The following is a 22,724-nucleotide window of genomic DNA, read 5'->3' as shown; positions in this document are numbered from 1 at the left end:
AATGACATGTTACCGTAAAGTAGTGTTATTGGGCAGAAACCTTGTAGCTCCATATTTAATGTTTTCTTTTTTTTCATAACCTAACTATTGCCTATTTTAGACTTGTTGAATTCCAGTCTTGCAAAATGTACTGAAACTAGCTGATCTATAAACTCACAATGTTTATGTGAGCTTGTAGATTTGCTATTTTAGAAAATCTTTTCAAATATGACCTGCACAACATGATGCAAAGTGTGACTAAATTACATTGAATCCATTGGAACATGGGCAATGTTTTGAATTTCATCAAAAGTTATAGTTTTGCACATGCAGTACTGACCTGACCTGTGTTGGAACACTGGTAAGCTGTGGATCTCCTCACCACCAGATAAAGCAGAAGCTTGCCTGAAGGACGGTGAGAGGATCCTGATGGACTGCACGCATGGAGATCAAGACCACCAATTGTGTGACATGCCTGAGAGAAATGAAAAAAGGCATCAAAGGATATCAGTCACGAGCTGTCCGAGTAAGCATGCCCACGTTGTCCAATAATACTGCGTAAAATCCTCAGTGTTACAGGCCCATTTGGTTATATTTATACATTCATAAATTACCACCGACAATTAGTTAGTTAGTCCAGCAACTGGTAGAAGCCATAACATAGAATCGAATACCAGTTGAAAATGAGTAAAGGGCCCTCAGCTTGTGCATCTTTTTCAGGGCTGCTGGAGTTGTCAGGGTTGGTCACCCGTCATGCCATCCACAGCCAGCAGGCCTTGGAGGAAGAACACCTGGGCCCAGACAGGATCCAGGCTCCACTGTTGTATATTAGATTGCACGGCTCCAAGTGAAGGACCCACGTCACCCACTGTTGTATATTAGATTGGTCAATTTTTACACTCTTGTTTTTTTTTTATTGACAAATTAGCTGCAGATGGTTTTGGGATGATTCTTGAAGTCAACACGGAGTCTAGGTCTATGACTGACAACTTTTGCCAGTCAATTATATCAAATTAAAATTTGTTTTATTGAAAACGTTGCACAGTATAAGTGTTAAGGATCTGTGTAGATAATGGAACCAGTTGTTACAGCCTACATGTTTTACAAAAGAGTTTGTGGCCTAATAGATATAAAACTGGGGGTCCTTCAAAATTATATGAACGTTTGAGACTTCTTCAGATTTAGAATGCAGTGCAACACTAATAAACAAACCAATATCTGCACTTCCAGTTTGTCCAGTTATTTATGGTACAATTAACTGGCACTTGATTTTTCTGTTAAAATAAAAAGGGTCTATATTATATACGGTATCCGTCTGGAGACCAACCGTTGATGACGTACATTGAATTGTATTTCATGCAATTCTTAATAAATTATTCATGGGACAACTTTTCAGTAACGCACCCGTGGCGCCACCCTATGGGCGCCACTGAATGCAGTAAAAAAAACACTGGCTGACTTGTGCAACACAGCTGATCAAATGAAGACTGACAGTTGCAGCTGAAAAAGAAAATGGCAGAAAGGCTTCCAGGCATCATTGACAGTGAGTCTGCGGCTGATCTTCGCAAACAAACTGGATGGGAATTCAACACTTCTGTCATCTTATGGAATCCAGCACCAGTCAATCATCCAGTTATCAGTTAGTGATCAGAGTTCCTGGAGGACTGAAACGGTGACGATAGATGGAGAGAAGAGAAACATATGCTGCCGAATCTTTGTTTTCTGTTTATGCCGACCCCATTCCTGTATTGTTAACACGAGACAATAAATAGCCTAGTTGGGCTATATTGTTCATTATTGTGAATGTGATTTAGGTCATTGGCAGAACTTTGTTGGAACCACTTAAAGTAAAATAAACGTCTCCTGTTGAGAAGTAAAAAAACAAAAAGTGGAATTCTCCTTCTACAGCACGTGGAATGCCCTGACCCCCTCCCTCAAAACAGATCACGTACACCTTTTAAAACACGTGGAATGCCCTGACCCCCTCCCTCAAAACAGATCACGTACACCTTTTAAAACACGTGGAATGCCCTGACCCCCTCCCTCAAAACAGATCACGTACACCTTTTAAAACAGGCGTGAAAATCCACCTTGGGATGACCCCCCCCCATACCTCTCGCAACCAGTAGGTGTCCTCCTGATAAATGTAAGACCACCTCTAACTCCTGCAGATCTACTAGTTATATGTTTATAAAAAAATCACACCTGTGTGAAGTGAGGGGAGCTCTTTCTATGTTCCCTGCTTACCCAAAAAAGGTTCTATATGTTCCCAGGTTTCTATGTAACCCACTCAACTAAAAAAGGTTCTATGTTCCCCATTTAGCTATAAAGGTTCTATGTGAGGGGCGCTTTTATCATCATACATCATCATGACGTAAAATAGACACAGGCTATCTGCTCAGACACGGACATAAAATTCTCCATTCATTGTCATTGGCAAGTTTGTGTAGGACAAAAATAGACACTATATATGCCTATTTGCTCAGACACTATATGATGTAGAATTCTCTATTCATTAACTAGCGCCCCTCAAAAAACATTACTCACATAAGGGTTCCCAAACCTTTCAGGCGGTCACTCCCAAAATAAGCATATTTGAACTGGGGACCCCTCCCTCCACCCTCACAAGCAGTTGGAATAGTAGGAGTTAAAGTGTTCAAATCAACAAGGACAAGCACTGACAGATACAGAGGTCTCCATATATGGGCAAAATTGGGACAAGGACTGATAGAGAGAGATCTCCATATATGGGCATAAAAGGGACAAGAAGTGACAGATACAGAGATCTCCATATATAGGCATATCTTAGAGCTGATGACATCAGGGATCTCCATATATGGGCAAAAAGGGGACACAGGTAGACATACATACAGAGATGACCATATATGGGCACAAAAGAGACACAGACAGTTAGTTGTTTTTGATTCATCCAAAACATGATGATGATGATGATCAACACAGATTTGTGTCCCGGGTGCCGCTGATATGCCACCAATCCATTCGGATCAGGGGTCATCACCATGTTGGCTTGTGATGGATATTTCTGTCAAAATCAAATTTTTGCCACAAATGAGTGGACAATAATATTACCCTGGTCTGAATCACCATAACTAGTCTGTAACAAATGGAACCAAATGGACCTGTAAGGGTCCATTTGGTCCATGCCACAGACGGACATATTGATGACCCCTGATTCGGATCGCCGGTGCGCAGGATGATGTCAGTCAGCTATGATGTCATTGGATGATGTCAGTCAGCTATGATGTCATTGGATGATGTCAGTGATGTCAGTATTGTGACATGAGGCGTGTCCATATTAGGGCATCATCCAGGCACTGACATGTTGCCATGGAAACTCATAATGGGCACAGCTGTGACATCACAGTATGTCACCAGATATCTGTATATAAGGCATAACGCAGATATATAAGAGAATAAAGAAGAGCTCTGAAGGTGTGCATTTCAGGTCTGATTGTTTTTTGTTAATTTCGTCTTTGTTTCCCATCTCTTTCCCGTGTGGTATTTACACTAATATGGCAAGCTTAAACCCCAACCCAGTGCATAAACTTTATATGTCTGTGATTGAGGATGTCATCAATAATGTTCGTGAACTGGATGAGGGACCAGAGGAGCACGTGTTGAAAGAGTTGAAAACGCTGTGGGAGAACAAGCTAATACAATCCAAAGCTGTGGAGGGCTTCCACACTGAAACACCTGGGTGGGAGACCAAGAAGCCCAGGGCTATGGAGGGCTTCCATACTGAAAGATTGCCCTCGTGGGACAACAAACATTTAATGCAGCCCAAGGGGGGCTTCTTCAATACTGAAATGCAGGCAGCCCTTCATGCCGCTCGGCATCAGCAGATGCGGCGGTTCCAGCAGAGCCAGCATATTGCACAGCCAGCAACAGCAGCGCAGACCCAGCAGCAAGGTCTGCTGCCTCCTCCGCAGCAACAAGCTCCCCAGATGGATTGGAGGTACATGCCTCCACACCCACAGCTCATCAACAATCAAGGCCAGTTTGTGCGGGTGCATGGGCCCCAAGGGGATTTCTATGTCCAGCACCAGCAGCAGCCGTTCCTGCTTCACCAGCAGCACCCGATGCTGCTTCAGAAGCCAATGCAGCCCGGTGGCATGCAGGCCCATGTCGTACAGCAGCAGCTCCTTTCTCCGCTGCAAGGTGGCCTTCCTCAGCAACCAGGAGTTATGGTTCAACAACCACCGTACGCCTTTGTCCCTGGAAAACAGGTGATGCAGGCAACAACCATGACACCTCAGACTGCTTGGGCCCACGGAGCACCACAGGTCTCTGGTCAGACAGCAGCTGCTTGGGCCCACGGTGCAGCAGCTGCACCACAGGTCTCTGGTCAGACAGCAGCTGCTTGGGCCCACGGTGCAGCAACTGCACCACAGGTCTCTGGTCAGACAGCAGCTGCTTGGGCCCACGGTGCAGCAGCTGCACCACAGGTCTCTGGTCAGACAGCAGCTGCTTGGGCCCACGGTGCAGCAGCTGCACCACAGGCCTCTGGTACTACACCTTGGTTCCAGGTTCGACAGGCCCACGTCGCAGCTGCCTCACAGGCCTCCGGTCTGTCAACAGCTGAATGGGCCAAGGGTGCCGCTTCACCACAGGCCCCAAGACAGCCACAAGCCCAGCAGCCCCCTGTGCTGTTACAGGTGGATGGAACAGGCGACACGTCCTCCTCGGGAGAGGATGAAGAGGAGGATGTTAAATATGAAGTAGAGAAGGAAAACGAGGACGGACAAATAGAGGAGGAGTCGCCACTGAACAGTGGGGATGACGAGAGTGGCGATGAGGCCAAGGACGATGAATTTGACGCAGAGTACGTGATGGTCTGTCAGTATGAAAAAAAGCCCCAGAGGATCAAGAGCAGATGGAAGTTCCAACTGAAGGATGGAATCATGAACGTGAACGGGAGAGACTACATATTCTCCAAGGCCATTGGGGAGGCCGAATGGTGAAACACCAGCTGTGTTGAGGATAAATTACCCCAGGAAAACAAATAATTGATGATGTGGGCGTCTCCAGGTGGCAATGCCCAAATATGGAGTTGACTGATGTCATAGTAAAGATTACAACAGACTAGCAATCTGTTGCAGTCGGAAGTAAAAAGGTTCTGCGCAAATTGTTGGAAACTGTCGACCTGAGATAGAGGAGGCCTCCCTGAAAGTGAGCGTAGTGCTGACATAAAGAGCCGTCTCCTGTCCAGCGTTCACTTTTTGCTGAAAATGGCACTTTTCTGACTTATGTTCGCACTGGACGACCCGCCCGCTTTATTTTACACCTGTGGCATAGCTGAGAGTGTGGTGTGGTAGAGGAGGTCTCCCCGATCACGTGCTTGTCACAAGTGCTGACACGAAGAGCCATCTCCTGTTCTGTTCAGCATCCACTATTGTCTGAACTGCACTTTTCTGACCTCTGGTTGCACTGATAGGCTTTGGCTTCCAATCTTTTTTTGAGGGGCGCTATGCACGGCTGTGCCCAACTGTGTTGTCCAACGTCCAATTTGTAAAGGCTATGTATGCAATCCAGCGAACAGCATTTATCAATTTGTGTAGATAAATTGTTGTCATTTACTGCCCTAAACAAACATTAAAGTCCATAGACTTGGCTGGCAAAAGATTACATCATACCTACCATAAAAACATTAAAGCACATAGACTTGTCTAATGTTTAGTGACCGGTTATTTTTAATTAGGCTCTAAACAAACATTAAAAGTAGCCATAGACTTGGCTGCCACATCACGTCATTTCCGAAAGCCAGACGTTGGGAGGTGATAGCAGCGTGCCCCGGCCGAAAAACAAATCACTCCAATTGTGAAGTGAGCAGTGCCTTTGATGAGTTAATTACATTGAGGAATTTTGACTTAATGATTACATAATTGAGACTGAAATAAACACGGTAACCACAGCTACTCGGTGTAATAGTCATATAGACACACAAACTCAAATGATATGGAGTGGCTTGCACCGCTCAAAATGTAAACGTGTGTGAGCAACATTTTCGGTGATTACTGAACAGTGCAGTGAAAACCACCATTGCTGCTACATATTATCATCAAGTATAGAATAGTCAATAGTTTAATTATAAGAACATTGTGCTACATTAATACATAGCACATTGGAAATTCTATATTTCTTGTTTACAATCATGTTCTAAATGTTTTATTGTATCTTACAGCCCCACGGGCTTCTTGCCTCATAGCACTTTCCCTGTGTTACAAACTCATGTGTCTAGGGGTATAATGAGTGAGCAACATGTAAAGGAGGAACGGGAAACCATGGTCGAATACAACGTTATATTATAATATAATAAAAGGAATGTGTGTATATTTACAATAAATGGCTCTATAGCTAAATAAAATACAATAAAATACAAAGGTTGTAACTTGTAGACCTTTGCAGCGACACAGGTCAGGCTGATGCCTCGGTAGTGGTCTGGCTTCGAGAGGTCTCCAGATTTAGGCACTGGGATGATGTTGGAGAGAGACCACATGTCAGGCAGCTTGTTGCCTAGCAGGGCAAGGTTGCAGAACATGATAAGCCCTCTCCCTCCATCATCAATAAAACGTACACTGTACAGCATTAAAGCTGTCTCGGCCGTTATATAAAGAACTAACACCTCTCTCACCTGAATACATGCCAGAGGCTTGTTGGTCCAAATGGACTATCCACCCAGGGCCACCACATAGATCCTGTCATCATGCACGGCCACGCCAGCCTCGTTCTGACCTGGGGAGAGCACACACACACACACACACACACACACACACACACACACACACACACACACACACACACACACACACACACACACACACACACACACACACACACACACACACACACACACACACACACACACACACACACACACACACACACACACACACACACACACACACACACACACACACACACACACACACACACACACACACACACACACACACACACACACACACACACACACACACACGGCCATGATTCACTGTGACACACAGTATAGGGAGAGAGAGGGGGGCATTTCTGAACTCATGGCTCCATCACATCCCCTGAGAGAGCCACAGATTAATGGAGGAAAACAACAGACGCGATACTGATGACATATTGAAGCGCTGTCACAGTGCAAATGTAAACACAACCTAACAAGACTATAAACTCACAATTATTATGGAGATATCATAATTTTTGTTCCGGTTTATCGTTTCTGCTTGAGAGAGACCAGATCCAGGCAGGAGGAGGGAACTGGAGAACTCAATACTGTCAGGTTAGAACTATATACTACGTTACAAGTAAACGTCTGGAATTCAATATGCACTTGAGTAGAAGTACAAAACTATTGGCATCAAAATGAACTTAAAGGACCAAAAATAGAAAGTTGCACGACGCATTGTGAGCATGTAGATCAGCTATTTGTAGATCGGTTATGTGTGTGTGTGTGTGTGTGTGTGTGTGTGTGTGTGTGTGTGTGCGCGTGTGTATATGGGGCTGACCCATCGGTCAGCAGGCTGAAGGTGGAGCGTGTCCACTGGTCCAGGTCCATGGCATAGGAGTGTGTAATGTGTGTGTGTGTGTGTGTGTGTGCGGCTGTGTTCATGTGTGCATGTGTGCATGTGTGCATGCGTGCATGCATGCGTGTGTGTGTGTGTGTGTGTGTGCGCATGCGTGCGTGCGTGCGTCCACACCCACCAGTCAGCAGGCTGAAGGTGCAGCGTGTCCATTGGTCCAGCCCCATGTTGTAGGAGTCGATGTGACGAACCAGCACGCGTCGTTGTTGAAGTCCAGGTCGTTACAGCCGCCGCCGCACGGACGCCATCACATGGTACACACGCCTCTGCAGCATGGGCGAGCGAGACAGCCACTGGTTCTGATACACAGAGAGAGTACGATGATAAGAGCGCCCCTCACTTCACACGTTGATGAAATGAATAGATATCATAGGACCACAATGGATACAAGTCCCCAGGACTTTATTGTGTTATCCTTACATGCTGCAGTGCTTACCTTTCTGACAATAAAGTAATCAATCAATTAATTGATTCTAGAACTCCTTATTACATTATGAAGAAGAGCAACTAGTGAAACACAGAAGAACTGCTGCTATGTGTACTATTTAAAGAAACTTGCTGCCATAACAGTGCCATTTGTTTCAAAAAGATGTACACCACTACAGTACATAATAGAATACCTTTGTGTCTTTTTAGTAGCTTCAATAGTATTTTATATAGGGTGTTCAATTGCACTAATTTATGCAACAACAAAAAAAGAAGAAGAAAACCTCCAAAATGGAGTTAGGTGGTTTCCTCCCGACGGAGAAAAGGATCTATCGTGGGAACGATACTAAGGAATCAAATCGATAAGCAGCATCAATAAGTTGACCGAATAAATCAATAATAATTAACAATCCCTAGTAGTACAACGCAGCCATATGAGCGTGATTTGCCTTTAACGGAAGTGATGGAAAGATAGGCAGAGATGGAGCAGCTGAGAGAGAGAGAGAGAGAGACAGATAGACAGAGAGAGAACAGATATAGGAGCGATGGGGTGGCTGGTTGAATAAGAACATTAATATTTTAGCATATATCCATGCATGGGTAATTGATGTATGCTCACTGCTAGATAAATAATGTGACACTGACTGGGGCCTCTCTGGCTCCTAGCCTCCTACTAATGGGACTTCCCTCCTCCACTTGTAATCATACATTTCAGCCTCTCCGCTTTTATACACCCAGGAACACCGCACACTGGCCCAAGCCCGCTGAAGCTTGTTCTGTGTTGCACGTGTGTGTGTGTGTGTGTATATGTGTGTGTTCGAGAGAGAGAGAGTATGCGAATGAGCGACCGTGCGGATGTGTGCATACGTGCATGTATTTGCGGGAATGTTTGTGTGGCAGTGTGTGAAAGTGTATTTGATTGAGGCAGGGAAAGTGTGTATGTGTGCGTGCGTATGTGCGTGCGTGTGTGTAGTTAGCTGACGGGTGGCCATCTGTTGAGGGTAGAGTGGGTGGGGGTTGGCGTTGCACTGGCAGGTAAAAGTAGATTCATGGTGAATACAAATGAGTCTTTTTCTCACTCTGTCTTCTCTCCCACTCTTGTTTTTTTCCCTCCCTCCCTCCCTCCCTCACTCAGTCACTCAGTCACTCCGTCACTTATTCACTCAGTCACTCAGTCACTCACTCACTCTGTCAGTCAGTCACTCAGTCACTCCGTCAGTCAGTCAGTTACTCACTCAGTCACTCACTATTATAATTGCCACCCCCGTCCCCCTCCCTGTAGCATTTTGGATTCAACTTCAAATCCGGTTCACTTTAATTAATATTTCCACCACTTTTTTATTTTTTTATTTATTTTTAATCTTGTTGACGAATGGAAGCAAAACATGTTGTTGCATGATGTGTCAGAGTTGAATGAAATGAGCAGTGATGAATGATGATGATGACTGGACGCTGAAGGTACCTGTTCTGGGTCGTACACCATCAGACGGTTCTGGTACTGTGCAGTGTTTGTAACGCCACCTGCAACTCAAACAGGCACTACATTTAGTTGCTGTCGGGCAGAACCCCTCCTCCTTATCTCCATATTATAACTGTTCGTTTTTTTTTTGTAGATCATAATACATAGGGGTGTCACGATACATTTTAACCCATTTAGGCCTGACACCGAAATTAAAAAAAGTCTTCTGAAAGAATATATTTTGTGCCGCATTTTCACGATTTTTCAAAAATAGCTAAAGTATTACATAATGCTTAGTTAAAACACCAAAAAGGGTTCCCGCCCATTAACAGCGATTCGATGGTTGACGATACATGGACGATATTGGTTCATTATGGAGATCCGATACGATACGATTCAATGATTTGAAATCGATACAGTAACCATTTAAAATACATTGACATTATTTTAATCTAAGTAATTAATCCCCTCTTTCTTTTATCTTCTAAAATCGCTAAATACCCAAGCTTCAAAGGTTGAGCTGGATCAAACTGCTACTTTTGCTATCGTTGAATTTGAATCCTGAAAGGTTTTCAGGATTCAAATTTGTCTCAAAATATCATCTCTGTCGGCGCATATTATGAACCCCATGAGGTTTCCCCCCGCCCCAGAGATGATGGGCTCCATTTCAGTCACCGCTAAACCCCTTATCCCTAAACTTCTTTGCCTTTTTTACTATTTTGCAAAACATTTTTGAATAGTTAAAATGGCCAGTCTACAAGCTCACAACGTGTCAATGTAGATTGGCTAGTTGAACTATTCAAAAATGTTTGTCAAAATATAATAAAAAAAAAGGCAAAGAAGTTTAGGGATAAGGGGTTTAGCGGTGACGAAAACGAAGCCCTACAATATATGTTTTGCTTTTGCCTGAGAGGAGTGGAAAAAAACTACTACTACTATATGTGTGAAAGTGTGAATGTATACGTGTTCACACCTGCTCATACTGCATGTGAATAACAGTGTGGGCGTATCGTTTGCTGTCGGCCAGACACCTTTTTTTTATTTTAAGTTTTTTATATTTCGTAAATTAATGTCCTACTCAATCTACTACAGTGTCACACAAAAGAAGCAAAAATAGCCGACGTACAAGCTCACAGCGCATTGCTGTACATTTACACACTAGGGCATTCACTTCTAGTCATTTTGACTAGTTGCCTAGTTTACTAGTCGACTAGTTGTTTAACCACCTATTATGTTATGTATTTAATTTTTTTGGAAATAAATATTTGTACAGTTAAAAACTGTGTACATTTAGTGACTATAACTATAATCTACCTGATCTTCAGGCCTATAAAATTGGGAAAATCTTATCAACTAGTAGTTCTACCAGCAAGGTCGACTAGTGGATTTGCTAGTCGACTGGTAAACTAGTCGACTAGTGGATTTGCTAGTCGACTGGTAAACTAGTCGACTAGTGGATTTGCTAGGCGACTGGTAAACCACAGTCGAGACCACAGTTCTTTATGACCTCTGCTCTGGATACCTAATACTCAAAACTAATCATAATAAACACACGCGTGACCACAGACGACGTGACAGACACTCTGTTCTATATTTTTGTATGTTTTATTGTATTTTATTTGTATGTCTCGAAATGTTCTGATGAATTGAAAATGGTGGACCCTGTTGTAAACAAGTGTAATCAATCTTTTTTGATTGATTGATTGATTTATATGTTTATTGACAATGTTTACATGTACAGAAAAATGCACATATAGTTATACATCCCCACAAAAGGATAAATGCAAGAAAGCCAACGGCTTATTTCCATTGCAGTCCCTTAGTTAAAAATGAAACACAACAATGAATGTGTATGAGTGAGTGAGGTGAGTGTTTTAGGAATGTGTTATATAATAATTATTATGTTATTATTTCAATCAATCAATCAATGTGCATTAACTTTATGACATTTATTTATATTTGGTACATTATGTAATTAAGAAGGCACGAGTTTCAAGATTAGTTTATTAATTATCGACGCACGATCGGCACGTGCACATAATACTGACATTCTGAATATATATGTCACGCCCGCCTAGCTCTGCTCCATAGCTCTAATGCGTCGCATTTCGCATTAGAGCTATGGACTAGAGCTGAGCTATGTCACGCCTTAGTAGTAAAACAAACCCTCGCCTGTGGAGGGCAGCATTACACTTGTCAGTGTACAGCCTGCAGGCCGGGAACCTAAGAAGAAGCTCAACAAATACATCCGACAGCTGGTAGACAAGTCAACATTAGCACCAATGCTAACAGATTATTATCTGTTTATTTTTTAAATCACCATTTGAAAAGAAAAACACCATCGTGTAAAAATGATTAAAGCCATTCTGATATTCAACAACCACGGGAAACCTCGGTTAATCCGATTCTATCAGTATTTTGTAAGTATTTATTTTTTAGAGCTGTTTAATTCTTCTAGCCCTATAGAACGGCTCTTGTTGTTTCATACAGTATGTACAGTATTTCATGTGAAATACTGTACTACGAAGTATAATTAAATGATCACAGGCATTCAGGTCTATGTTTCTTCATAACCTACAGAGAATGGGGAACTTGTATTTTCAGTAGCTTTGCTAATGTAAACTGTGATCAATTCACAACTACAGATGTACAGTATACGAAACATTTGTTCGAAGATTAATTATTATGAACGTCAGTTAAATTATAAAGACGATTATGCTATTTCTGCACCAATAAATGACGTCGTTGCTGACATTATTGTATTATGCCCGTGGATATACAGAGTGAACTTAACAATGATAAATTAATATGATATTAATACCTTTTTATATAATCACCAACATGAATTATGTTTGTTATTTACAGATATGTGGGGCGAGAAGGAAAATGGGCGACCGTACCTGTTACCCATTGGTCCCTTAATTACGGCCGATCTGATATCTGAAATATTTTGACTCTTTGCCACCAATAGCTGTTATATATCTGTGGCACAGTGGCTGCATTCCCTGGCCTAGCATATGTTACCAAAAATATTGTCTGTCTGCCATGTGTCTTTGACAATAGTCTGTTGTACCTGCAATGTACTTACTTTTACTTTGCAATGATGTTACATACATATGAGTTGAGCTTTGTTACAGGAGAATATGTGACAGAGAACTAGAGATTGAGAACATAGGCCTACAGGCAGAATAGACACTGCAACACTAGATTTTTAACAATACATAGTTGCAACAGCAGCCATTGACAGTCCATAGCCCCAGCATATACATGCCAAACAGGAATAATGTCCTGTATTAATTACAACGTTAAACTCACCAACATTGCTGCACACCACAGAAAAAAAACAAAAGTCCACCGGTCATGTTATGATAGCTTCTTTCTGGCAAGAAATTCTGTGCAGGTGAAGTGTTCGAGTTTGATACATACGTAAACAGCCTAGACATGTTGCATCGTTGGCAAGGGTGCTGCACATTTGCCTGCTAATGAGAGAGAGAGAGAGAGGGGAGGGGGAGGGGAGGGGGGGGGGGGGGAGAGGAGAGTTGCACCACTCAGTTTTGATTTTTAACAAATGGCAGCAAACTTTCAAGATTTTGCAGTCACTTTTGGGACAGCAGCAGCATTTTTACAAAAACTACAGTATACAAAAACAATGTCTCAGATTTAAAATGTTTATATGTGCAGTAGTTCTCTAGAGGTCTACTACAGAAAACACAATGTTTCCATTGGCTAACCTTCCTTCAGTTCCTACAGTTCACAAATCGTGCTTCTGTGTTTGCAAATTGTTGTTGTAAATTATTGATTGCATTATTGTTCATTGTTGACGTTATCTCTGTCCGTTGGTCTCCTGTTAGGCAGAGGATCTACAGCAGCAGATCATCAGGGAGACGTTTCATCTGGTATCCAAGAGAGACGACAATGTCTGCAACTTCCTGGAGGGAGGAAGGTGAGCGCTGTGTGGAGCGTAGTATAGTGCACTGGTTTCCAAACCTTTTCATGTCAACGACGCCCAAATTGACACTACGGTAATTAGCCCGCGGACCCCCATTTAGAAAGATGTGCCAGGGACCCCCCATAAGAGAAGATGTGTACGGCTCTAGCAGTGATTGTCAACCCGTCTAATTTCATGGACCCCCAGTTTGACAGGCATTAGTCTACAGACCCCTGTTTAATGGCATTTCCATCTCTGGGAAATGCCATTAAAGAGTGTACAAATGGTACACTCTCAGAGTTACGGACCCATAAGGGTCCATTTGGTTACAAACTATAATTTAGCTGGGGACCCCCTGGAACTCCCTCAAGGACCGCTGGGGGCCCTGTACCCCACTTCGGGAACCACTGTAGTAGTGCACTGGTTCTCAAACCTTTTCATGTCAACGCCCAAATTGACACAAGTAGACACACCACAGGCTCTAGAACGGATCTCACAAAAACAAACATTTGATGTGATTTTCACAGTTCTCATCATTTTGCTTTCAGTCTCATCGGTGGATCGGACTACAAATTGATCTACCGGCACTATGCCACACTCTACTTTGTCTTCTGTGTGGACTCGTCAGAGAGCGAGCTAGGAATTCTAGACCTCATTCAGGTGAGCTGCCTGTGGTTACCCTGGAAATAATTTGTCTGTTGTTTTATATAGATATTGATATGTGTACTGGGCTCAGTGGGCTGTATGTATTGTTTACTAGGGACGTATGTCGGTATAGTCCAAGATATCGCCTTGTTTATGTTTGGTGTCTCTGTCTGCAAATAAGATGACATTTACATGGACTAAAGTTGCCAGTTTGCCACAACCGATTTCAGTTTGGATTCCATAGATGTCAGCATGTCTTCTATAGAAGCATGCTATGCACCATTCATTGTTTTAAGATGAAAGAGTATCAATCTACATAGTGGTCAATCTACATATTGTGCCAATTGTTTATGAAACACAATGCATAGGAAAACATCTTCTTTAACCCATTTAGACTGGGAACCCCTATATGTATTGCGTAACCTTTAAATCCGAGAACCCCTTTTGTGGTGTTATTTTTTGTCATTCTTTGAAGTTTTTCAGAAATCTTAGGTCAGGATTTAGAAAGTCTCAGGTCTAAATTTGTTTCAAATTAGTCTAAGTGAGTTTAAAAGCCCTGGCTGCTAGCAGTCCCTAGTCCTACACAGGCTGCAGGCAGTGCTGCTCCTTAGATCCATCTGAAAATGAGAAGGTCAATCAATGAGTCCACAAAATCAGTAGGCCTCATCCTGCAATAAGTTTTTGCCTGTTTTTGAGATAACTTGTGTGCAAGAGTTTTGCCAAAGGCTGGCACTAGAGGAAGGGCCACATGGTCACAATATCAATGGGGTTCATCCTTGACCGTGGTACGCATATTCATGAAAAATTGTGCAGTTTGATATTTTAGCCAGACAGTGGTGCTAGAGCGCAGGCCATTGGGTCACCAAAATATATGGGCCATAGTCCAATCAATAAAGATCTTATAACCTTCTAGATCTAATGTTCTCCTTCCATTCGATTTGAGATTATTTGCAAGTGGAAAGGAAATTTTAATTATGAACAGATTATTTTAGTTCGGACCAAAGTAATGGCTACAACTACAAGCGTGGCTACTGGCTAATAAGTATTCATCAGAGATTGTTGTTTATATCACTGACTTACTGCATGATCTAAAGACCAATGTGAGATCTTTCAGATCCTCTGACAAAGGCCTTCTGACCATACCCGCGACCAGACTCAAGACCTTTGAGTGGTTGCTCTGACACTGTGGAAACTTAAGCTCTAGTCTCTTGGCTGGCTTTAAAAGAATGCTGAGTCAGTTGACTCATTTGTTTCGTTAGCATTTTCTCTTGTGAAGTCTTGACCTGACTCACTTGTGCAAGTCAATGTTTTGGCTTTATTTCTTGATGTGTTATTGCTCTTATGTGCCTTGTTTACTTTGAACCCATTTAGAACCCATCCAACAGTTTTCTGAAAAACGTATGTTGCTATAATCAGTGATTCTCAAACTTTAAGGCCCCCCATAAATTATATGTATTTGGCCGTGGACCTCCATCTCAACATTTTGTACTCTCTTCTTTCTTTTGAGATATTCTGTGTTTACATCGTCATAGAACAAAATATTCTGTGGCTCAAAGACACTGTTCTAGAGCAACTCCGGGCAGTTAATGACACCAACACTATCAATAACCCTTGAACTCACCCGAGCTGCTGATATGTCAGTTATATGGAAGCGGATAATCAATCTAATCTCACACACCTCATAGTAATGTGTGCAAGGTTTACCATTACATCAGGGGTCTTCAACAGGGAGGGGGGCCGTCAAATATTTGTGTGTGATAGGGACTTTTATTTTATTTTATTGTTACATTAACCACTTGAGACCTCACATCCCTGGCTATTTTCAGCAAAGCGGTTTGGTGTACAGTACCGAGCCAAAGGTCTATGTCCAAGTTTACATTTAGGGTTTAAGTTATGTTAGAAAACACACATTTAACATCAATCCAATATGTAGTGGGTGTCCCTGCTTCATCTCTCTCTCATCTAAGAGGTCCTTTGCCTGACAAACGTTGAAGACCCCTGATTTGCATCATTTCAAGGATGAACTAGCTTTTAGGCGTATTTCCAGAACCGTTACTTTACCGTTTACCGTTAAGTATTGTAAAACACTGTTGTTGATGGGTTTTTTTCATTGGTCGACCTGGTGTCCCTATTTTGGGCATGTCATTCATGAATCATTATAGGTGACATTTGTTTGTACAACAAATTTAAAATAGGTAGGGCCCCGGTCGCTATTTTTACACAGAATTGATATGTATGTAAAAAGATACAGGGTTGGTCACTAGTAACTACCATCATAAATTTAGCTATTTTGTAATTAAATTATCATTTCCATTTTGAAAATGTTCATCACAATGCTTTTTGAGCTTGTAACCATATTTCCACTATTAATGTTTTTTAAAGTTGTTAAATATATGTTGTTTTTTAAAGTTGTTAAATATATATTATATATAATATCTGCCCTGTACAATCGTCATGTAAAATGTCATAATCGTGTAATGGGTGTACTAGCCAAAGGTACATTTCCATTGTGTATAGCGCATGTCTGACGTGTACCGTATGTCCTCTTCTAGGTGTTTGTGGAAACTCTGGATAAATGCTTTGAAAATGTCTGCGAGTTGGACCTAATCTTCCATATGGATAAGGTGAGAGGAAATTGATGTTTGGTGTTTTTACGGGATACCTGTCATGAGCTCAGCCTCAAACTAAGCCTTGAGAGGTAAATTGTGTCCTAGCCGTCCGTATGAAGGCTACAGTATACGTCCACGACGTCAGATAGGGGTCAAATGTCGCTTTTAAACTTTGACAATATGAAATGGAAGCATCCTATTGTTGCTGTCAGGCAGAAACCTCTTATCTCCATATTGTTTTTGGTAAAAAGTGTAATGCAAAAGATCCACAAACTTGAAACGTGGCGCAAAGCAACGCTTGTAGATCTGCTACTTTTGAATTTGAATCCTGAAAAGTAACAGTTTTTTGTTGTTTCCACCCGACAGAGACGATATTAGTGTCATGCTTCCACATCCCCATCTCTCTACAAAACTGACCTAGATGTGTGGTTGCAAGGGGATGAATTAGACATACTGTATATGTGTGTGTGCACGCATGCACACACACACACACACACACACACACACACACACACCATCTTGATTCAATTTCCCTGGCAGGAAATTGTTCTCACATGGAGCAATTCAAGCAAGGAGGATTAGAGAGAGGAGAGCAGTGTGGAAGTTAACACACTGACATTCAGAGAGAGGAGAGCAGTGTGGAAGTTAACACACTGACATTCAGAGAGAGGAGAGCAGTGTGGAAGTTAACACACTGACATTCAGAGAGAGGAGAGCAGTGTGGATGTTAACACACTGACATTCAGAGAGAGGAGAGCAGTGTGGAAGTTAACACACTGACATTCAGAGAGAGGAGAGCAGTGTGGAAGTTAACACTGACATTCAAAGAGAGGAGAGCAGTGTGGATGTTAACACACTGACATTCAGAGAGAGGAGAGCAGTGTGGAAGTTAACACACTGACATTCAGAGAGAGGAGAGCAGTGTGGAAGTTAACACTGACATTCAGAGAGAGGAGAGCAGTGTGGAAGTTAACACTGACATTCAGAGAGAGGAGAGCAGTGTGGAAGTTAACACACTGACATTCAGAGAGAGGAGAGCAGTGTGGAAGTTAACACTGACATTCAGAGAGAGGAGAGCAGTGTGGAAGTTAACACTGACATTCAGAGAGAGGAGAGCAGTGTGGAAGTTAACACTGACATTCAGAGAGAGGAGAGCAGTGTGGAAGTTAACACACTGACATTCAGAGAGAGGAGAGCAGTGTGGAAGTTAACACACTGACATTCAGAGAGAGGAGAGCAGTGTGGATGTTAACACACTGACATTCAGAGAGAGGAGAGCAGTGTGGATGTTAACACACTGACATTCAGAGAGAGGAGAGCAGTGTGGATGTTAACACACTGACATTCAGAGAGAGGAGAGCAGTGTGGAAGTTAACACACTGACATTCAGAGAGAGAGGAGAGCAGTGTGGATGTTAACACACTGACATTCAGAGAGAGGAGAGCAGTGTGGAAGTTAACACACTGACATTCAGAGAGAGAGGAGAGCAGTGTGGAAGTTAACACACTGACATTCAGAGAGAGGAGAGCAGTGTGGATGTTAACACACTGACATTCAGAGAGAGGAGAGATACCCTGTTGGTCCTCTTCCAAAGAGAGACATGCACACATGGATTCAACACACAAGAATCAACTCTACCAGATGGACAAAGTCCACCTTTGCCACTACTGTTTGCCGCTGCCTTTCATTGAGTTACTGTTATTTTTCTTTCTCCTCTGTAACTGTTATTTATTTATTTTTTTACTTTTGTATGTCATTGTATAATTGTGTTTCCTTTCTTGGTGTTCTGCGCAAAGAACGTTAAAATGTGAAATGCCTTGCCGTGCCTTACTGTAGGTGTTTTTGTAGTGTTAGCATCGCAGACAAAGTGTTTAGCATAGCAGAAGTATTTATTTCAGTCCAACATTTGTATATCAGCTAATCTTCAAGGAACCTCAGTCCTACTGTTGGCCACTGTCCAGTCTTCCACTGGCCACTGGGAGCTGCCCAGTACAGTCCCAGTCTTCCACTGGCCACTGGGAGCTGCCCAGTACAGTCACACTCAGTCCACTGGGAGCTGCCCAGTACAGTCCCAGTCTTCCACTGGCCACTGGGAGCTGCCCAGTACTGTCACAGTCAGTCCACTGTTGGGCACTGAACAGCTCCACTGGAGGAACTGGCGGTTCCAGTGCCTTATGCAAGGAGACTATTTGTGACTAAAATGCATTTTCTGTTTGCTAAGGAGATGGGAAGACCCCTGTTACTGAACACATACTCTATAACAATGATTGATATAGAGCTCTTTAACACTTAATTTAACTAACTTAGCCACATTTAAATCTTGTTCTTCTATCCATGATCATGCCAGAATGTCTTGCAGCCTACACTCTTGGTTTGTGATTACAGGAGTCGGTATGTGTGTATGTATCATACTATGTACTGTAACTGTACTGTATTGCTGTCAGGTCCATTACATCCTCCAGGAGGTGGTGATGGGTGGGATGGTTCTGGAGACCAACATGAATGAGATCGTGGCCCAGGTGGAGCTGCAGAACCGCATGGAGAAGTCAGAGGTAGGACTCCACTGACAATGCCACACTGACAGCGTCACAAGCTACAATGAATTAAAATAACTTTAAACAGGGCCTTTAAAACAAAGAAAGCACCACACAGTGGTGACTGACTAGAGCAGTGGTTCCCAAACTGGTGCGCGCACCCCTTGTGGTGCACGAGCGCCTTCTAGGGGGTGTGCGACATGAAAAGGCTAATGGTGGTGCTATGGTTTTATTTTAAATATATTATATTAACAAATTATGACAATATTTGGCATGTATATGCCGAATATAGCCTATGCTGCATATATATGCCATATTCAGGTTCATATATGTGGATAAATAGGAAATATATGTGTCTATATAGCTTATGCAATTTGTATTTCCATGTGGGGGGGGTGCGTCAGCTACGTCAGTAGGTAACGGGGTGCATGGCCAAAAAGGTTTGGGAACTGCTGGACTAGAGGATCGGCTGTGGAGTGGAGACACCAAAATCAGTAGGGTTTATATCCTCCTAGCCGGCTACTATATTTTCACATACAGTATCAAGTTTATTTTGGGCTGAGAGTTTTTGAACTCCCAAATGATCTGGCAGGCCAGATTGGCTGGTAGTTTACTAGTTTGATATCCCCTATTCTAGAGGAAGGCCCAAGGGGTTCTTCCTCCAGAGTGCATACATTTACACAGACATTGTTTTCATGATATCGTTGCTGTCGGACAGAAACCTCTCCATATATAAATTCTTTATGCTTTTTTACCCCTACTTTGTCATACTACTGTACACTGTCACACAAAGTAACAAAAATAGTTGATCTGCGACGTGTTTTGAGCTTGTAGATCTGTTATTTTTGCAAAAATACAAACTTTGAATCCTGAAAAGCAATAGTTTTGGAAATATGAAGTTTGGACCCACATCTCCATCCTAAAAAAAATAAAAATAAAAAAGCAAACGGGGCATGAGAAGCATAAAAGCAAACCATAAAAGCCACAACAAACTGTCCTAAAAATAAGTATAGCATTGGCTGCCATATCATGTTTACACCAAAGGCTTGATTATTGCAACCACATTCTCACTCAATGCCGACTCAGTGGATGAGGTGATAAATAAATGAGACTGAAATCATTTTGGCCTAGGGTAGGTAACCTCATAAAAAATATGCAGTAATCCTCCTGTTACTGTTTATAAACTGCCTCCCCCTGATCAGCTGGGGTGCCTGATGAAGGGGAAAGGAACTGGTTGGAATAACGTTCCTTCCACGCGCTACGTCCTACCGGGGGATACTTTACAGGGAAAATGAAGAAAAGTGTGAAGAGGTCAGGTATGTTATGATGTGCGTTTTTATTTAATTTTTTCTCCTCCTGTGTCTTCAGGGCGGCCTGTCTGCAGCCCCAGCGAGGGCCGTCTCCGCTGTGAAGAACATGAACCTTCCAGAGATGCCTCGTAACATCAACTTAGGAGACCTCAATATCAAAATGACCAGCCTCTCCCCTTTCTGACCAGTGGGGGGGTCCATGTCTGGGGCCAACTGGGGCGCATACAGGGGGGAAATTAGAGCGGGAGGATCTTGCTGTATATTAGTGCTGGAAGGCTGAAATTCTACTGAGATTATGTTCTGTCCTCAAATACAGACAGCAGTAACGTCGGTTTTGTTGAACTGCTATTCTCATGATGTCACTTAGACTAGAGCACCTTTACAGTGTTTCAATTGGATAAGTCCCTGGAAGAAAACATGAATAAATAAATAATATATAGCTTATATCGAATCAAAATGAACCAGGAGACAGTCTAAACTCTTTCTTGGTTTCACTCCTCTTGTTGTCGTTACTGCTCTCTGTCTTTGCGGGACAATGACAACCGGGCAGAGAGACCAGCCCAGGTGTGCCATTATAAATAGTTCCAGTTTAATGTTTTTAAGTTTGTTTTGTGTATGAATACTTTTGAACCACAACAGCTTACTTCTCTCAGCCATGCATTCATTCCGTCCCATATGCTGACATGTTTGTTTGTTTTTTTATTCCTATGGGAGATGAGCTGTGTGTATGTCAATTTTGAGTTCTGCTGTATGAAAGTTACAGGATTACTCCAGTTTTGGGATTTGCACAACGTTGTAAAGGTTTTTGCTGTAGCAGCATAAAACAAGAGTAATAATAATCATGTGTATTCCTTTTATTTTGACGATGTGTTTGCATTTTCCGTTAGCACTTCTGTAGTGTTGGTGTTTGGTTATTTATTGCGGTCCATCATTAATCGATGATGACTTCATACATCTCTGAGGTTGTATAGAGCATAGCAGTGGTGGCCATTTTTTTTACTGGTACTGGTTCCACAGATCGAAAGCCCATTCATTCAGTGCATGGAGAATTCTAAAAAATATTTCTATTCATTATTTTAAGCATGGAACCAAAGGCTCCTGGGTAATCATGACCATAACGCATTTGATTCTGTGTCAAAAGATATTTGAAAATGGAAAAGCAATTTTTTTTTTTTTTTGCCTTTTTTGCTGCCACTTCTGTGCTCTATAAGGGTTTTCAGAGCCTGTTGCCCTCATGCCACCTCATGTGGCTGACACTGTAGATAGATCTATTCACACCTTTCCACATGAGGGCCAGGTGTGTGGACAGACAGTCCTTGTGCATGCATTATCGTCTGCATTTCTCTATATTATAGGCTACTGCCTACAATTTTGTTCTCTTAAGAGGAATACCACTTTGGTAGAGATTTGGGTTGTGTAGTTACCTTGCCATGAAGTAACTCTAAAGGTGGACAAGAAATACAAAATAATCGTTCCATTGATTAGAAATCATGGATAATTAAAAATATAGATGGATAACATTTTTGTAATTTCTTAATAAATATTTGATGTTTTTCAGAAAACTTCAGGATTTAGCAGGCGTTTTTAGAATCGGCCTCAGTCCTAAATGGGTTTTTAAATAAAAATGTCAACTTGAAGATCCGGATCCCCAGATCCAGTTTTCCTCCTAATAAAAATAGCTTAATCAACAGGAGTGAACATTTTTATTAAAACAATAACAAACGGTGCTGGGTTTTCTGATGTTAATTCTATATTGTCTGAATCAACTTTGGGGAACTGTTTCACTGTACAATGTAAGTCGAGGAGCATTTTTTGATTGATCAATTTCTAATCAATAGAGCAATTATTTTATATTTTCCATCTTGGAGTTACATCGTCGCAAGGTACCTACACAACCCAAACCAAAGTAGTATATTGCTTGTAGGGTAGTGTAGGGTTAAAACCATTGATTATTTTCTTAGCGATTATTTTCCTATTTCATCCCACGTGGGGATTTCAGTTTCCAGCTTCACCCAGCTGAGTGCTGCCCGCAGAGGAGCACGTCTTATTCAGGGAAACTTTGACACTTAATAACAGATTAAACCAAAGGAATGCATCTCGATAATTTGTTAATGGGAAAATAGAATAATCGCTAATAAGATAACTGATAGTTGCAGCCCAAAATTTTATTATTTAAAAATGTGTGCTTTGAAATCAAAATGCATTATGACCACATATGTAATAAAACAAATTGTAGCACAAA

At 42.0% G+C, this 22,724-nt stretch overlaps 2 protein-coding genes and 1 long non-coding RNA gene across 3 annotated transcripts; 2 read left to right on the top strand and 1 right to left on the bottom strand.

Moving 5' to 3' along the window:
* Positions 1-3,551: 3,551 nt before the first annotated feature.
* LOC308319682 (transcription initiation factor IIA subunit 1-like) lies at positions 3,552-4,961 on the top strand (the record flags this gene model as incomplete). The annotated part of the gene is made up of 1 exon (XM_080769806.1): positions 3,552-4,961. The coding sequence occupies one exon, from the start codon at positions 3,552-3,554 to the stop codon at positions 4,959-4,961; it is 1,410 nt and encodes a 469-aa protein (XP_080625932.1).
* Positions 4,962-6,681: 1,720 nt separating this feature from the next.
* On the bottom strand, positions 6,682-9,519 carry LOC308310468. The gene is made up of 3 exons (XR_013963494.1): positions 9,460-9,519; positions 7,689-7,870; positions 6,682-6,732 (listed from the first exon to the last, which is right to left on the bottom strand). It is a non-coding gene; the product is annotated as an uncharacterized lncRNA (long non-coding RNA).
* A 2,159-nt stretch (positions 9,520-11,678) lies between these two features.
* On the top strand, positions 11,679-22,724 carry ap3s2 (adaptor related protein complex 3 subunit sigma 2). The gene is made up of 6 exons (XM_080756705.1): positions 11,679-11,876; positions 13,308-13,399; positions 13,933-14,044; positions 16,582-16,653; positions 19,083-19,190; positions 20,541-22,724. Exons 1-6 carry the CDS (start codon positions 11,808-11,810, stop codon positions 20,664-20,666), a joined length of 579 nt encoding a protein of 192 aa, XP_080612831.1. The 5' UTR covers positions 11,679-11,807; the 3' UTR covers positions 20,667-22,724.

This window comes from Protomyctophum bolini (genome assembly GCF_963924005.1).
Source record: "Protomyctophum bolini genome assembly, chromosome: 1".
NCBI lineage: Eukaryota > Metazoa > Chordata > Actinopteri > Myctophiformes > Myctophidae > Protomyctophum > Protomyctophum bolini.
Note: the sequence above shows the minus strand (reverse complement) of the source record. Positions and strands in the feature narration are given on the sequence as shown.

Coding starts and splice junctions, on each gene's coding strand:
- ap3s2 (XM_080756705.1), top strand. CDS start 11,808: ATGATTAAAGCCATTCTGATATTCAACAACCACGGGAAACCTCGGTTA. Junction 11,877..13,307: donor TCCGATTCTATCAGTATTTT/GTAAGTATTTAT, acceptor GTCTCCTGTTAG/GCAGAGGATCTACAGCAGCA. Junction 13,400..13,932: donor AACTTCCTGGAGGGAGGAAG/GTGAGCGCTGTG, acceptor TTTTGCTTTCAG/TCTCATCGGTGGATCGGACT.